Genomic DNA, 18,804 nt, shown 5'->3' on the forward strand with positions numbered 1-18,804 from the left:
GCGCTGTCCCTACCACAAATACCACTACTATTATTGATTATAAGAATATATATATATTAATCCGGCATAGTTCATACAATATAAACATAACTAGTAAGTAACCTTTATGTAACTTATGGCCATAAGTAAATGTTTGTCGGGATCCATTATCTTTTGTCGTCACTTACGCCGTGCACTTCCTCCAGTGGCGTAGCAGCCGCCCCCGCAACCCCCGCTCTCTTTGTGCTCTTAAAATTTTTAATAATCCCAGGAATTCAATAGATAGAACTATTTAAGAGACAGATGTGAGTCAACAATAACAATTCAAACTACCCAGGCGAGAAAGAATTTCATTTATTTATTTACCGTTCGTGAACTTAGAATATGTATCCACAGATTTCGCACTATTGTACGAGTCAACGGTCACCATAAATAACTTCCACGACTCAGTGTTCTTTATTATTAATTTTTAATGTGTGGTCGAATGGGTTTCCGGTAGAATATAAGACAATGTCTGCGTTAATAAGCAAGGATGCACTGGCTCAGCAAGAGGGGCCCCGGGTAACTTGAATCCGAAAGGCTGAATTAATTTACTTACAAATAGCCAACAATTGGAAAACCAATATCCATACCTTTACACGCACTTTTTCTATATTCAAATAAGAGTTAATTTACATTTCCTACATATGCACACCTGCCAAGTATTCTCGATTCTTAGCTATAGTTTGAAAGGTTAGTTAATTTTTCTTTTAAACACTTCAAAGGAGCCCTAAAACTAAGTAAGATGTGGCGCCCAGGGGAGAATTATTCTCTTACTCCAGGGGCTGCATCTTCTGTCGCACAATAACATGATTTAAGTGTCACCGTTACTTTAGGTTATTTTGTGAAGTTCATTTTACTTTTCCATTGAAATTTTCTGTCGAATCAGTTCTTCTTTTCCAGTTTGATATGATTTTGTAACGATCCAGTCCTTGAAGTGCATTTTTTTTAGCTGAGACGATATTGTGGATAGGAGAGAGAATAGCTATTTGGATCAACATGGAGATATTGCAGTAGGTGGAGGATGCTTATGCAAATTATCCTAGCTGGGGGAAAGCTTTATGAAGATTTTCTTAAATAGGGGGGAGGGTATAACAACAACCTCCCTGTGTCCCAGTAATGATCTATTAAAAAAATACCTTGTTTAATATAAAAGTCTAAAAAAATATATGTTCAGTGATATATCGAATATATAAATAATATCGAGGTCTCTTAACATTAAACTTCCGTTACAACAATCTTTTTCGGCTTAAGTCCTTCCGCTCGTCTTTTCATTGAGTGACGCATTTTCAATTAACACGTTCCCATCGGCGCTCAATTACCTTTCTCTCAAGACTTGGGAGTCCAAGTTAATTTTTCTCTAGATTCCAACGGACCTTGGATCATCACCGACAAACTAGAGGTCCAGTTCTACACTCAAAACTTGAAGTAGCGCAGCCACTGGGACTAAAGCCCCACCCACCTCGAAGTTCAAAGAGGAGTGTTTACTATACTTTGAACAATCCCCCAAAACATTATTTTTTTAAATATCTGTATATGTACACATTTAGCCTATCTGTCTTTTTAACAAATATGAAGCGAAAAATACAAAATATCATGCGCTAAATATTTGACCACATGAAGCCCCCTTATTGCCCTCTCAGTCTCCAAGAAAGAATACTATCTGCGCCACTGCATTGAAAACAGTGGCGCATTTATTCTTATATTCGTGGACATGGACTATTTATTGTTAGTGGGGAAGTGCTATCAACTGATTGTTTAAAGATATGTAAAGTTGCGAGGGGTGAAAAACAACACCGCACGGCTTCCGGTGCAACATTACCAAACGTTGTTTTTCATCAGCGAAAATATTGTTAAATGTCCTACAGTTTATTACATCACGTCCAACTTTTCCCTTAGAGTGATCTGGTAACCCTATACCAACGGAATTCCTCCCATGTTGATGGCCGTGTACTAGTGACACCTTCCTTCCCTCTTCCTGTGCGAGGAATGTGAAGCGTCGACAAATCACAATCCAGAAAAATAAGATAAGAAAGCCAAAACAGCTTTATCTACAGAATGCGTTGAGTAAAGCAAGTAGCTACTCTAGGCCACTGTTGACTGTTGATACCACGTAGATTATAAACACGCTAGCAAGGATACAGGGAAGCGGGGAAGCGGGGAAGCGAGGGTGACGAGGGCGATAGCCCCTCCCAACTGTTAGCTTTTGGATATGTTATTATGCCTAATACTTTTGAAGACTCAGATGTTCTTTTCATCACAAAGTTTTGCAGGATAGAGAATATTATTTTGAAGTTTGATTTAAGCCCACTTTATGCTCATGATAGGCTAATCGAAAATAAACCTACAGGATACATTTGGATCCGAAACACTGTGCAATATGCCTGAAAAGGGGGTCGAACCCGGGACCCTTCATTACAGGTATTTTCTTCCTGTGTTAATTCACATCTGATCGTTCAGTTTACCGTGGCAATGGAAACAATTATGATAACGACTTACAACAATAACCATCTAATCCAGCCCTACACTCTTATTCTTGCACAACAATTCTCTAATCTCTAGAGCATGGAAGTTATCACTGGTAACGGCAGTGGCGGCTGATTGTCTGGCTCTATGGGTGTCAGTGGCGAAGCGTGACATTTTTACGCAGTCATAGCAAAACTTGTCAAACATCAGGGTCGATCTCTCCAATCTGGAAGGATGGCGAGGAGGGGGGGGGGGGCACAATTAATATCCGCAGAAAACGCCAAGGTCATTTCCTATTCGACGTAAAAGCTCACTGCAGGACCATTGACCTTACGACTACAAAAAACAAATTATGCTATTCCATACGATGATGATTTTGAAATCTGATTAATGAGAGAGTGATGTTAGCTCTCGAGAGATTGGAATCTTTTTTACAACTCACCTGGTGGATAGCCCGAGAGAATCTTTTCATCAAAGGAGAAAAAATATTGTTTGAAAGCATTGCAAAAAGCACACAAATCCATACGCTGTGCACACCTGCCCGGTCCCAACTAACCGTGATTTACGTATAACACCACCTGGGTTGTGAAAAGGATGGGATGGCTTTCATTTAACGTTCTTATGTAGCAATGTGGATAAGAATTACATGGTATTTCATTCACTAAATCTATACTTGAAAGTAGCAATGTATACTTGCCCCCCCCCCCTAATCAGAGGGTCTGCGCACGCCTATGCTATCTAGCTGTTGTTTATTTCTAATAACAGACTGATCGAACCAAGCAACTCAAGCGAAATCAAGAGAATAATAAATCTTAAAGAAACTTACAGTACTCACACAGTTCACACTGCCCTGCTTCGTACTTCAGAATTTTCCTTCTCTTCCGCCGTATCCATATATTACTGCAGTTGCTACAGGCTTTGTGGCTAACTTCCCTCCAAAAATTCAATAACGTTAAATATTAAGGCTCTGCTTTCGCTATGTACAGTTTCCCTATTCATCATGAAATCAAACACAGGAACGACCTTTTGACAGCGCTAAACAATTTTACAACGCAGCAACAGACACACACAATGCAAAGCTGCTGGCTGATTGATTTACGCTCCCTCCTCGCGGGTTGATAATTCGTCTACTGCGCCACAGAGACCGTTTATTTAGGCCAAGATGCACTAAGCAAAGGCAATATCAGGAATGTTTAAAACACCCGTTTCTCTTTCAGTTACCCTCCTCTCCTCCCCCTTTTCTTCCCCTGTCATGCTCGGGAAAGAATCAGAGGGACAATGTACCATCGAAATTTCCCTTTTCTAAAAAAAAAAATCCCTTAATTTGGAATGAAATATGGGTTGCCTCGACTCTGTCACACGATCTCCAATGGAATGGGTTTGCAACACTACATTTGCTAACACACCGATCGCTGCGTTCACGGCTTTCCTAAATGATGCAACCTCCCCTGACACGGCGCCCAAGCCAAAAGAGCTGCAACAGCGTCAGAGGGAAACTCGCATTATGCGAGCCCCAAGCGCGGAAATGCCAAAAATACTTATTTCTTAAGAATAATACGAGTAGTTGGTAAGGAATCAGTTTATCATCCAAGAAAAGGCTTCTGTTTCTAATCATCAAGTAACACTTGACCATTTCTCAAAAACCTATTTACGTTACTCTTAAATCTTAAATGTAAGCTCTTCGAGATGGTTCAACTATTCCAAAGTTGCCAGACCCCCATTCTATCCTCGTTGTAGCTACTCTGTTTTCCGAAATATCACATTTTGTTGTAAATGTAACCTTATGCATTCACACAGTGACGGCGCCAGCCTGAAATGAGTGGGGCCAGGCTACAGATTTCGGTTTCAAATTCTAGGGGGTGCTAACTCTAAAGCCCCTATCACACGGAACTGGATTTCTAGTTGGAATGCCCTAGTTGGCGATGAACTGACTTTCTGGGTAGTAATCATGGCCGCCTGGCTGACTGCTTGACTGGTTTTGAGGAATAGGACATGTTCTAATTGCTACTAACTTATTCGACTAGATTCTGTGGAACAGCCAATCACAGCAAAGTTTGGCCATGTGAAGATAATCTGTGAGTTTGTAAAGTAGCCTTTTTTGTCTGTGGCTTCCGAGAGCATACAACACGAAAGGCATGTTTACAATTGAAAAAGCTAAAATATTCTTCCATACGTGTATAGTAAACGTTGTAAAGTATGTATTTTATCAGCGCCGTTCTTCTCTACCTAAAACCATTTAATGCGATGCGATATTCCTCTCGGTTGAATAGTTATCGTATTTTAAAAGTGTGAAGTGATACGTTGTTTACATCTCGCGCGGCCGCCATTATGGGAACGAAAGACTATCGACAAGTACGGTGTAACAAGTACCGTGTGAGGCGAAAACTAACAAATGGGTAGCCAGTCCAGCGTCAACTAGAGCATTCCAACTAGAAATCTAGTTCCGTGTGATAGGGGCACCTGCTTAAAGGTATTTACTTACAACTTTACTACGATATAATTTTACCAATGATATATTTTACAGTCATATCCAAAGGTAGTTGTAAATCAGTGAGAAAGTTAATCACAGGAAGAAACTACAATAAGATAAGACTGTTTTTTTATGAGCAGCTGCAAAATTATTTTATGTACAAAGATTTGCAAGATTTTTCTCAAATAACAGAATGCAGCACTGAACCTCTCGTTATCAATTCGATTACGAAGGTAACACTTAATTGGCCGCAAGCAGCTGTTGATGGGGTATCCACATTACAATAACACAAAGCTTAAGAAGTTCGTAAAAGGCAATTTTGAATGTTTCAACTATTGCAAGCAGCTGCTCTGCCTCGTAGCGTGCCATAACTTTTGGCATCAGCTTTAGCTCGGACTCTAAACTGTCTGAATCACAACAGTAGGAGGCGACGAATGATTGTATCTTTTCGTGCTTCAGAAAATCGGCACTAATTTAATAAAGTAGGCACCAAATAAACAATACCACACTTGAATTGAAAGCGTGTTAATGATTCAATTTTCTCTGCCACAATGAAGCATACTCCATTTTCTTGTTCAACGACTGGAATTCAGAACTTACTTCTAAAGATGGGGAGGATTCGGAAAATACCGTCCACTTACAATAATACAGAGTGTCCGAAAAGTCACGCAACCCGGTGTTTACGACCGTATAACGGAATAGTGAAACGGAATGAGAAGAAACGCTTTCCGCCAAGATAATGCCCTGTGTATTGGGAAAATTTAGAGAGACAAACATATGTAAGAACATGTATGTTTTAATAACAAATAAGCAAAGTGTTGCCAAAGGCGGAAAAAAAAATATTTGCAAATCGTGTATATTGATGCACAGAACTCACTGAGGTAAATTATTGCAACATTTCACAATACCAACGAACAATTTGGATGGCCATCTAATGAATTTGACAGAAAAAGAACTTTGACGAAGTTTCAAAAACATTGCAGAAGGGAATAAATGGGCTGTTCCAAAAATCGATGTTTTCACAATATTACGAGGGACGCTGGCAACACTGTTGGTGTCACGTGTCACTAACAGACGTGTTTCACCTCAGGCTATCACACTAAGGCACTTTTAACGACAAAGGAGAAAGTTGGTTATTCTCGAACATATGCAATAAATTACATACACCTTGCAACCCTGAAATGTGGTTTCAATTGGATAGGTATGTCAACAGCCAAAATTCCAGGCATTGGTCGACAGAAAACCCACATCAGTTGCATGAACTACCCTTGCACTCTCCGAAAATCGGTGTATGGTGTGGAATATCGCGACGTCGTATTGTGGGACCGTTATTCTTTGAGACAACAGTGGATACTGCTGTGTACGGGGATCTCATAATGCAATTCGTTGCTCTCCTGGAAGAAGACGAACGTGATGTTTGGCTACAACAAGATGGAGCAACTTGCCATACATCTAATGAATCTCTTCGTATGCTGAGAGAATTCCAAGGATTTATGGCCCAGTCGCTCGCCCGATTTAACATCTGCAGATTTTTTTCTGTGGAGTTACTTAAAGGGGAAAGTATACCAAACGGGACCCAGAACATGGAGGAGCTGAAACGAAACATTACACAGGAAATTAATAATATCGGTGATGCAACCCTCAGGAAGGCATCTGAGAACATGATCAAGCGAACCAACTTATGTATCCAAGAAAATGGTGGACACTTCGAACATTTGCTTTAATTTGTAGGGATACCCACATTTCAGGGTTGCAAGGTGTATGTAATTTATTGCATATGTTCGAGAATAACCAACTTTCTCCTTTGTCGTTAAAAGTGCCTTAGTGTGATAGCCTGAGGTGAAACACATCTGTTAGTGACACGTGACACCAACAGTGTTGCCAGTGTCCCTCGTAATATTGTGAAAACATCGATTTTTGGAACAGCCCATTTATTCCCTTCTGCAATGTTTTTGAAACTTCGTCAAAGTTCTTTTTCTGTCAAATTCATTAGATGGCCATCCAAATTGTTCGTTGGTATTGTGAAATGTTGCAATAATTTACCTCAGTGAGTTCTGTGCATCAATATACACGATTTCTAAATATTTTTTCCGCCTTTGGCAACACTTTGCTTATTTGTTATTAAAACATGCATGTTCTTACATATGTTTGTCTTTCTAAATTTTCCCAATACACAGGGCATTCTCTTGGCGGAAAGCGTTTCTTCTCATTCCGTTTCACTATTCCGTTATACGGTCGTAAACACCGGGTTGCGTGACTTTTCGGACACTCTGTATTTCTGAAGAAATGAGGTGCCACACCCTCATTTTGCCCCTTCCAAAATTCTAGAAGGGAAATTGAACATTTTACTACAGAAAAACTGCAGAGAGAGAGAGAGAGAGAGAGAGAGAGAGCTAGGGGGAGAGAGAGAGAACAAAAGTGTGATAGAGAGAGCTAAATAGAGATACTGAGAAAAGAAGACAGAGCTAAAGAGAGGGAGATAGGAGGAGAGAGAGAGAGAGAGAGCTAGGGGGGAGAGAGAGAGAACAAAAGTGTGATAGAGAGAGCTAAATAGAGATACTGAGAAAAGAAGACAGAGCTAAAGAGAGGGAGATAGGAGGAGAGAGAGAGAGAGAGACAGTGAGAGAGAAAGGGAGCAAGAATGTGTGAGAGAGAGAGCTAAAGAAAAATACTGAGAGAGAGAGAGAGATACAGAGGGGAAGAGAGAGTGACAATGAAACAGAGCTAAAAAAAGAGGGAGAGAGTTAAATAGTGAAGGAAAGAGAGAGATGGAGAGAGAGACGTAGTGAGAAGGAAAGAGAGAGCTAAAGAGAAAGATATAAAAGATGGAGAGAGAGAGAGAGATATGTTATTTGTGGAAAATGCAGGCTTGCATAGTAATATCTAAAGTAATTTTATGTCATAAGAACTCATGGGCGTCCACAAGGTTCGCTTGAACCCCGATGGAATAATTAAAAATGGCTTACTTCTGCTCTCTTTCATGTGTTTCATACAGGGTGGGAAATAACCTTTTGCTAGGGGTCCACAGTAAAAAGTAACAACAATTAAGAAATTATGGTAATACCAAATGTTTACTACGACAATTGTGGTTACAAAAACAAAATTAAAAGTTAGTATGTCCGCCGTTTGCTTCTCTCACAGCACGAAGACGATCAGGGTAGGAGCTCAGAAGATTCGCAAACAGTCCGTATTCCACTCCATGTCACGGAGGACTTGTTCCAGATGTGCAAGGAGTGTTGGCCGGGAATAGCGGTCCGGTCCACGTTCCACTATCATCAAGGACTCAACTGCGTCCTTCAGAATAGCCCCAAAGTGCTCAGCTGCATTCAGGTCCGTTGTTGCAGCCGGCCATTCAGAACTGCTGAAGAAGTCAATGCCACTTCGCCGAAGAAAGTCTTGGTCTTAGCATTTGCCTTGAAGCAAGGTGCTTTGTCGTGAACTAACTTTTAATTTTGTTTTTGTAACCACAATTGTCGTAGTAAACATTTGGTATTAGTATAATTTCTTAATTGTTGTTACTTTTTGCTGTGGACCCCTAGCAAAAGGTTATTTCCCACCCTGTACTTTTACCATGTTCTTCCTCTCAATTTCTGTCAGTTTCTTCTTCATGCTTTCTCTCTATCGATGTTCTGCTACCCCATAACTATTTCTGCCTGTTTTTATTCTAAATTTATCTTTCTCTTCTCTCTCGTCCTTCTACTTTGTTTCTTTCTCACTGGCTTGCCAACTTCAAAGAATAAAATTCCGGGAGATTTCTTTGCAGCCTGCAAACCAGTAGCGTGCCCATGATTTTCGAAAGGGTTTACACCAGAGTTGTTAAAGTTCCAGGAATTTTAAATAACTTCAATTCCGGTCCAGGAGAGAAAATCAGCAAGCGTAAATGGGTTCTGGACCGTAGAGAACAATTTTATCTGCAAGGTATTTCAATTCGGTCCAGGAAACTTTTTACCAGATCAATTTAATTACGGTCCAGGAACCTTTTTTCTCGGAACCTTAACTGGTGCGTAGCTAAAAGATTGATTGATTGATTTAGTTTATTTTACTTCGCGTTTTGTGCCTCTTGGCTAATTTGCGAAGATGGGGATGAGTGATGAAATGATGAAATTGATGATGTACATTCACAAACAACCAAGCCCGAGCGAGATTCAAACCCGGGACCCTTGGCGTCGCAGCGCGATGTGCTAACCACTCGGCCACAGGGTCCGGCGTAGCTAAAAGAGTTGGATTAATTGAAGTTACTGCTGCCTAATATTAAGTGTATTGCAAAATCATGTAGCAATTTAAGCTAAGAGATGACTGTTATTTTGATGTCATTATGGAAGTATTAAACATATACCTACACAATATATATATATATATATATTACACACCACCTAAATATATGTATTATACCTATATATATATATATATATATATATATATATATATATATATATATATATATATACCTATACTTTTATAAAAGTGTTCTTTCACAGTAAAACTTGAAAGTATTTTTAAAAACAGGCTATTATTTTTCGTCATTAAAACCATAATGTGGTAATTGATTGATTGATTTAAAATGTTTTGGGTGCGTCGGCACTTAAGGCCATTTTGCACCCTTCCGTGTATACGGGGAAACATCCCCTTATCTAAAATTCTGACAAAACTAAAAAAGGGGTGTAAATAGCCCCTTGGGAAAAACTAAAAGTGCAGGTTGTAAAAGACCTGCACGAGTCAACACAACACATTAAAAAGTCAGAATAAACTAAAAACCTCCTTACAGACGGTGGAAGAGTCCAGCTCTTCGCAAAAAACTAAAAACATGTGATAAAATACTGCTGTCATCACCCAAGAGGGATGACAAACAGCCGGAAAGGTTAAAAGTCTGCCGGAGGTAAGCAAGATCGACACATTCAACGAGAATGTGTCGGATGCTTAATAAAACATTACAAGCACGACACAACGGAGGGTCCAGCCCTTGCAGTAGGTGACCATGCGTGAGACGGCTGTGTCCTATACGCAGGCGGGTAAGAATAACGTCTTCTCGCCGAGAGGGACGACACGAGGAACGCCAAACACCTATGGTGGGCTTAACAGCGTGAAGCTTGTTCCCCGTTTCCACATCCCACTCGGTCTGCCAAGTGTCAAGAAGGCGACAGCGGAACACATTCTGCAGGTCGCTAGCTGGCAAAAGGTGGACGAGAACGTCGCCATCTGCATCAGCAGACTTGGCGGCAGCATCAGCTGCTTCGTTCCCCTGGATGCCTACGTGGCTAGGGACCCAACAGAAGTGTACATCCGTGCTGGCAGATAAGGACACAAGCCGTCTGAATATGCGTTGCGCTACCGGATGCCGGGAATACGGCGAATCCAGAGACTGCAACACGCTGGTCGAATCGCAGCACACAAGGACTTTCTTCAGCCCATTGACGTCTGCAAAGTCCAGTGCCTTTAGAATGGCGTACAACTCTGCCGTGTAGATGGAACAGGCAGGATGTAGCGAGAAACTGGAACTTTGAGAGTCTAGGACGAAGGCGCAGCGAACTGATTCGAATGTCTTGGACCCATCCGTGTAAAACACATTAAAATTGGGGTGTTCCCACGAAGTTCTAAAAACCTTTGCTGGTATACAACCATTGGTGTCTCTGACTTTGGAAGGGCAGTCAGGGAAAAATCGATAGAAGGTGCAGGAAACTCCCAGGTAGGGAGAGGCGGAATGAGTGGAGAGACGCCAGGAAGATCACTGTGAACACCAAGTGCTGACAGGATCTCGTCTGCACGAACACCAAATGGTCTTGTGGCACTAGGGCGGAGCCGATAGCTTGCCAGCCTACCCTCGTCTGAGATGGTGTGAAATGAGGGATGTGAAGGCATCGAGCGAAGATGGAAGAAGTAGTTCATTACCAGCCGCTGTCTTCGCAGAGACAGCGACGGCTCAGATGCCTCTACGTACAAACTGGCGATAGGGCTGGTCCGAAAAGCACCAGAGCACACACGTATACCAGCATGGTGGACGGTGTCTAGGATGCGAAGTCTAGATGGGCGGGCAGAAGAATACACAACACATCCATAATCAAGCTTCGACCTGATGAGTGCACGGTACAATCGAAGCAGTACAGTCCTATCAGCACCCCAGGAAGTGTGAGATAAAACACGTAGAAGGTTGAGAACTCGAAGACAAGAGAACTTTAACTGGCGAAGGTGAGGTAGCCATGTTAATTTCTTATCGAAAATGAGGCCCAGGAAGCGGACCTCATTCACGAAGCACAGGGGAGATTTCCCCATATACAGGTCAGGATCGAAATGACATGTAAAATGTTTTTCTTTATTGGATGCAGTGGCGTACCCAGGATTTTCGAAAGGGAGGGATTATGTATACCTTTTCTGGTAGTCAGCCCTCACTTCACCATCTTTTCCTACCTTTGACATTCTTTTTTTAAGGAATACTGGGCCAAACGGAGGTGCGGTTAACCTCCACCAACCCCCCTTGGGCACGTCCTTGATTGGATGGAAGAAGTGTATGTGTCATTTCAGCCTTTATTGTAGTGATAGAGTACAATGAACGATTTCTTGAGGCGCCCTCTTTGAGGGAAATTGCCACCACCCTCTTGGCAGTCCGTCCGGCCCTAGATGGACCTTCGTTGTTTTGTCGCCCATAAGAGACATGTTAAACCTTTCCTGAGGCGGTTTGTGACAAAAATGAGTCGTGTCGGATCCGGTGTGCGGCTGGCTTTAAACGTAATGTGGCTTTGTTGAAATTACCCTAATTTGTTTCCAGTTTCGTTGTTGCGGAATGGATGGTCCCGGCGACTGGAAGACCTTTGGTCCCCTCAACAAGGTGCCATCGTCTTGTCTTCAAAAACCGACGGAGCCCTTCTCCCGAGGCTGCTGGGGGAAGCTGGTCAGCGAAGTGAAGAACGGGAACAGGATCGTCGGCATCACGACACTCGCCTTCATTGTGATAGAGGTACGGGATTACTTGCAGGAGAGTATCCAGGATTTTGTCTTTAGGGATCGAAATGGAAATTTCCACGAAACGAAACGCTTTACTTCAGTTAACATGGTGTTATCTTTTTTATCTCTTTACTAGAGCGACGAATTTATTATTATTATTATTATTTTGTTTATTTAGTTTTTGTTTTAACTCTAGCTTACTGTAGGGGGGCTGTGAGGCCCATCACCTCAATTTTTTCGACTTTTTACTGTGATATTTTTTTATAAAACATTGAAAATTAATAAATTACATTGTTCCCTAAGGTGTTCCCACTATTTCTGTATTACTTTTGTTGATGAAAACATAAATGTAATGTACATAGGATGCAAAATGCATTTGTTCGGCCTGTCAGGCGCCATCTTTCAATGCATGCTATGAAACACTCATACCAGTGACAGTGTAATAGTGGCTCTTCATGATGGTAATTTTTGTAATTATTAATAAGTCATCAACAAAACTCCACCTCTATAAACAGAAGAGCATTAATGAAAAAAATATTATGGTTTTTGTAAGTTTTACTGAATGGTAAAACACGTGAAACTCATGCAATAATTGGTTAATATTTTTTAATTAATGACAGTAATTTTTGTAATTATTATAATTAATAAATAACTGGACATGTAAAATCAACAAAGGAAGCAGTGATTCAAGAACAAAATGGTTCCTTGAATTTTAGTTGCCCCTCCGGTAAGTTTCTCGTGCGGCACGGGTAAGTTAGGATTAAGTCCACTTTCTGCACATAAAGGATAATCGGGACTGGACCTACAGTTTAAAGTGGAACCACTATGCACCTCGACCGTGTATCGAACCCGTGAGCCATTGATTACAAGGCAACGACGTTACCACTACGCCATCGGGGAGGCCAGAGATCCCTTGAAAGATAGAGTAGCATTCAACACTCATAACTAGGCCTCGGATTTTTAGGTTCTAAAAGATGTGCATTTAGGTTCCTAAAATATGCTCTAAAAATTCCAAAATAGGTTCTAAAAATCCTAAAATAGGTTCTAAAAATTCCAAAATAGGTTCTAAAAATCCTAAAATAGGTTCTAAAAATTCCAAAATAGGTTCTAAAAATCCTAAAATATGCTCTAAAAATTCCAAAATAGGTTCTAAAAATCCTAAAATATGCTCTAAAAATTCCAAAATAGGTTCTAAAAATCCTAAAATATGCTCTAAAAATTCCAAAATAGGTTCTAAATATCCTAAAATAGGTTCTAAAAATTCCAAAATAGGTTCTAAAAATTCCAAAATAGGTTCTAAAAATCCTAAAATAGGTTCTAAAAATCTTAAAATATGTTCTAAAAATTCCAAAATAGGTTCTAAAAATACTAAAATAGGTTCTAAAAATCCTAAAATAGGTTCTAAAAATTCCAAAATAGGTTCTAAAAATCCTAAAATGGGTTCTAAAAATCCTAAAATAGGTTCTAAAAATCTTAAATTAGGCACAAAAAATCCTGAAGTAGGTTAACTTAAAATGCTTCAAAATTCCTGAAAGATACTGATGATTTTGTACATCTTCAAAAACAAAATTTCAAAAGAACCGTAAGATATTTTAATAGGTATATGTAACAATAAAATACTAATTTTCTAACCAAATTTTCATTTGCATACATCATTTTCAAAATTATCCACAAATTATTTAAATCCCATATTTGTGTTAGCAAAAGTTACTTGTTGACCTGAAGAATGAATTAAGTATCTATGATTTGCTGCACAATACCAGGGTGACTAGTCACTGGAAATTCCTTGAATTCCGGAAATTGTCCGTGAATTGTTTGCTCCGAGAATTCTGCGTGAATTCTTCTGCATAGACGTGAAGAAATGCAACTTTTATTAATCCAAATCTCATTGAATTTATACATATACATATACACCGACGCTTTTCACAGTTTAGTTTTTATTTTTATCGAAGAAGGGAGGGAAATCGACAGAAAATGTGTTTCAAACACGTTAGTCATTGATTTTTTTTTAGTATCAAACAGAGCAAATACCTCTGTGTAACATATAAATCCAGAAAAACCTTAAAATATATATAAAACCTAAAAAGAAGGGTTTGATTTAGGCGCATAAACCTAAAATAGGTTCTAACATGCAAAATAGGTTAGTTTAGGCACTATAAAACTTCATCAGTTGTTGCGTTTTTAAATGAAACTCTGACGTAATTTGTTATTTCTTATTTACTTGCTAAGGAAAAAATAGGTTAAAAACCTGAAATCCGAGGTCTACTCATAACCACACTACTTTGTATATGTTTGTAATATTATCCTCAGTATAAAGTACTTTAAAGTCAAAATTAATTGCTTATCTTTTTGTTATGACAAAAACTCACTCCCCTCGGGAAGTTTTTGGTGGGGGGAGGCAGTGGCGTGCCCAAGGGGGAGTTGGTGGGGGGTTATAACCCCTCCCATTGGTCCAGTATTCCTTAACAAAAAGAACGTCAAAGGTACACACAGAAAACTAAATGCATCATATCGATTGATGCACCAGAATGCACCGATTGATGCACTAAAGTGCGTTGATGTTCCTTGATGCATCTTCCTGCATCTTTTTGGAAGATGCAGTTAAACGTTCGGTCTGAGCTACAGAGTTTATGTAGCTCAGACGAAACGTTTAAGTGCATCATCGAAAAAAATGCATTCTGATGCATCAAAACGCATCAAGGTGCATCAAAACACATCAACTGATGCTTTAAAGTGCATCTCGACCGAAATAAATCCTCACTTGAATCAAATGATGCACTTTGGTGTTTCATTCACGACATACAAAAATGCACCCAAATGCATAAAATGTGAATCTGATTCTTTGAAGAAGCCACAAAACACACTTTAGTGCATCAATCGATGCATTCTGGTGCATCAATCGATATGATGCATTTAGTTCTCTGAGTGTAGGAAGATACGACAAAATGAGGGCTAACTACCTTGAAAAAGTATATGTAACCCCTCCCTTTCGAAAATCCTGGGCACGCCACTGGGGGGGAGGGTATTTTTGAAGCCATGATTGTTGGTGACGGGAGAGGGGGGATCGCCCTGTCCCTTCTAGAATTTCGCACCTTGGGTTTCAGTGGAGTCTCATGCTAGGAAAAGACCTGTTAAAATTTGAATTGAAAGACACATTCCTAGAAGTGGTGAGCCAAATATTCCACAGTAATGAGAGTTTAGATGACAATTTTTAAATTTATTTAAATTAACGTGATAAGAAATTGTCATAATCGTTTTTATGGAATATAATGTTTTACATCTTATCTAATACAAGGATCATGAGTGGAACAAAATTCAACAATATCAGTTAAAGTGGAATGAACATGTTGTGAGGATGCCAGATATCCGTTTGCCTTTTGTAGACACCTTGCCGGTTGAGGCACATAGTGGTTCGGATCCCACTTTAAACTGTAGGTCCAGTCCCGATTAGCCTTACTGTGCATAAAGTGGACTTAAAACACAAAATCAATCGAAATCAATAGACACCGTGCATTTCTCTTCATTTCAGATGGCTGCAATCATCCTCGCGTGGTATTCAGTGAAGCCCAAGAGTTCAGAATTAACCAACGTCTTCGCATATTGTGTACAATAAATCATATTTGTTCATTTTGCTTTCTTTTCTTTACTTTTTACTATTAATTTCATATTGTTAATTTTTCGTACATCTTAAAACTAACTAATCTACTTATTTTTTGTATGCTAAATTTCAATTCTTCTCTTTCTCCTTGGCCAGGGGGAGGTGCCAGGAGGTTGTTCCGCAGCCTTTTTTCAAAACCTATTCTCAACCGAAAACAGTATTAATTCTTGCAGTGGCATATTACGTTACGATTCATTAAAACTATGGCGTCGTATTGAGCGTAGAATGTTAGGTATTGAAGTGAAACCGCGATTATTGTATGTAGAGGCATGCCATTGGTTCTAATCTGAAAGAGAAGCAGCACTTACTTTCCTATGGAGTCCATTAGTGGTGACGTCACAAGGAGACGACGAGCTGGAACTGAGTCTACACAACGAGAGAACGTGTTTTCTTCGTATCCAATTCAATGCTATTTTCCTTCGGAAGGGGTAGCTTTAATTATTGTGACAGCAGTTATGAAACAAAATTATGATGCGTATCGTACATCAGTGTAAAGATGAGATTTCGGAGAATACGACTATATATCACACATACCTTACAGAGAATAAGGTAAAGAATAACCGGACTAAGAAAATCATGCATTCTCATAAGAAATTCCAGGTCCGAGCACAGCCGAAGCCGACCCGAACCTCACCCGATCTCAAGTCGGCCATGCTGCCGCCATGGATGATGGGAAACTGTGGGATTGAACCGACGGCGCCCATTGGCTGAGATTTCTTTTGGAGCATTCGCTTTATTCAATTCCCTACTCCATTTATTCTTTACATTCTCATCTGTAAGGTATATGCTATATATAGATGTATTCTCCGAAATCTCATCTTTACATTGATGTACGATGCACATCACAATTTTGTTTCGTAACTGCTGTCACAGTAATTGAAGCTACCCCTTCCGAAGGAAAATAGCATTGAAATGGATAGGAAGAAAAGCACGTGTTTATTTGTTTAGACTCAGTCCCAGCGCGTCGTCTGCTGTAACGTCACAGTATTGGACTCCATTGGCGGCAGTATAGGGTGTGTAGAAACCCCCCGCCCGAAACACTTACCAAATATAAAAATTAAATAATGAAATATAGTTGTTTAGCATTTGTTGTATTCATATAATGGAGGATTATTTATTTCTGTGAAACTTACTGGAAGGCAAGGATTAGATTGGGATCATAAGGCTTTGAAGGACAGACAGTACCAAAGAAGGTTTATGCACACTACTACTTATAAATAGAGACGTGAAGTTTTCCTTTTTAACGATAACACAGAGAAGTTGAGGAAATAAAAAAAATGTGTTTGGGTAGATTACACGCAATTTTTGGTGTTTTGGAATCGCGAAATATCGCAAATTATGCCATTTTTTTCAGAATAATACCGAATTTTGCACTTAAACGCGAGAAACGCAATACAAATTGGGGATAACACTTCTTCTGTCACAAAAGAACTACCTGAAGCGCTATGAGATCATTTATTTATTGCAGTTTGGCGCAGACATGACTGAGAGTGTTTAACTTCGTCCTGAAAAGGAATTCGCTGGGGGATCTTCCCAGAAGGGAAGTTTCGAAGGAACTGGAAAATATTCATGGAGAAGCACTTGTTGTGTTGCAGGGGAGGGGCTTAGAGGGTGTGTATGTGTGCGTACACAAAATGGTTATTTTGAGGTCGCAATTGTTCTTTTTTTTTCATTGTTACGGAAATGTGATGTGTATGATTGTGTTCAAAGATTTGGGTAATATTATTCAATAAACATTTCATATTTAGTGAATGATGAGACGAAATAGTTTTCCAAATGGAAGAAATGTCGTCATTTCTCACAGAGGTAAGCCATATTTTTTTTATTTTTTTGTTCTTAAAACTGAAATTTGTCTCAATTTTCCAGAACTGAAGCAATGTGAAAATCTTTAGTATAGAAGCAACAATAAAAACTCATGTAAAATTAACACCGAATTTTGACCTAAACCACGAAAAATAACACCGAATTAGAGTAAATCGAAATTTAGGAGAAAATGAAACAAAAATTTCACGTCCCTACTCATAAATAATTTGCATAAAATGTTAATCAGGAATTTTGCTTTTCGTCAACTGGATCTAACATCGTTTTTTGTTATTCAATAAATATTCAATTATTTACCGTTTTTACATTAATTTCCTTGCCACTACAGTTCTCTTTATACAAATTTTGGTGATCTTGACTACAGGTAAGCTAGATAATGAATACCGTACGTGCTTTATTCATATACCGTCTTTGTACCTTATTCATTTAATAATAACAATATTAATTACGGTAATTTACATATTTTAATTAATAAAACTTTCATTTAATTTAATATGATTATTTTAATTTAAACATTTATATTATTATTATTTCTTAAACACTTGGTTCGAACCCCCTGAAATACATTTCGAGTAACATGTCTGCCTATTAGGTAATGAATGAGACCCGACTTATACGATTACAGCCGATAATGACATAACAATGAAAATGTTAATATGACATACAAAAGTAAAGTAAAGTGTTCCCCTGTGCATAGCACCACGCCATGAAGGCGTATACGGGGTGTGGGGGTAACGCCCCACACTTTCTTGATCCGGTCGTGAGTGGGTGATATGATCAGCATCACGCCCCTGACCGCCTTTACCCCCCAGGGTTTCCCCCAGGTACCCATTTTATTCGACGCTGGGTGGGCGCCGGGGCCGCTTCCACCGTTAGAAAAGTTCCCGGATTTGAACCGGCTGGGATCGAACCCGGGACCTTTAGCATGGTAGTCAGACGCGTTACCGACTGAGCCACCGCTGCCACGACATACACGTTACACAATAGCTACAGCGGCGTGCCTAAGGGGTGTTGTTGTGGTTCATAACCCCTCTCTTCAGCTCAGTATTAAAATAAAAGAACGTCAAAGGCAGGAAAAGATGACAAAATCTAGGTAATCGGAGATGACCCGGCTGTAATTTTACAATTTAATGAAAAAGGACAAACACAATAATTCGAACTTATAGGACTTCTGGCATCGCATGGAATTTCAAGCTCGTAAAGTGATTTTTTTTAGCATCTGGAATTTCATTCTTCTCCAGGGACACGACAGAATATTGGTGCGAGGAAATGAATGCGTGTGATCGGAGGCTCTGTGCTTAGCGCTCCTCATTGGCCATTCGAAAATGTATTATTTGTTTCAATGATGTTGTGCTAGTGCTCTGTGTACTAAAGTTAAAAAGGACAATGAATATAATGCAAGATTTGCGTGTAAAATCATTCAGAACATCTTTTC

The 18,804-nt window shown here is 39.6% G+C and overlaps 1 protein-coding gene across 1 annotated transcript in view; it reads left to right on the top strand.

Annotated features, from left to right (window-relative positions):
* The window catches only part of LOC145982188 (23 kDa integral membrane protein-like), a 41,828-nt gene extending 26,325 nt beyond the window's left edge, over nucleotides 1-15,503 (top strand). The window contains exons 4-5 of the mRNA XM_083115754.1: nucleotides 11,715-11,903; nucleotides 15,420-15,503. Of these exons, the coding sequence (XP_082971880.1) occupies nucleotides 11,715-11,903; nucleotides 15,420-15,503 (273 nt within the window). The remainder of the gene's footprint in view (nucleotides 1-11,714; nucleotides 11,904-15,419) is intronic.
* Nucleotides 15,504-18,804: the final 3,301 nt, after the last annotated feature.

Source organism: Lepisma saccharinum (assembly GCF_977018435.1).
Source record: "Lepisma saccharinum chromosome 12 unlocalized genomic scaffold, izLepSacc3.1 SUPER_12_unloc_1, whole genome shotgun sequence".
Lineage (NCBI taxonomy): Eukaryota > Metazoa > Arthropoda > Insecta > Zygentoma > Lepismatidae > Lepisma > Lepisma saccharinum.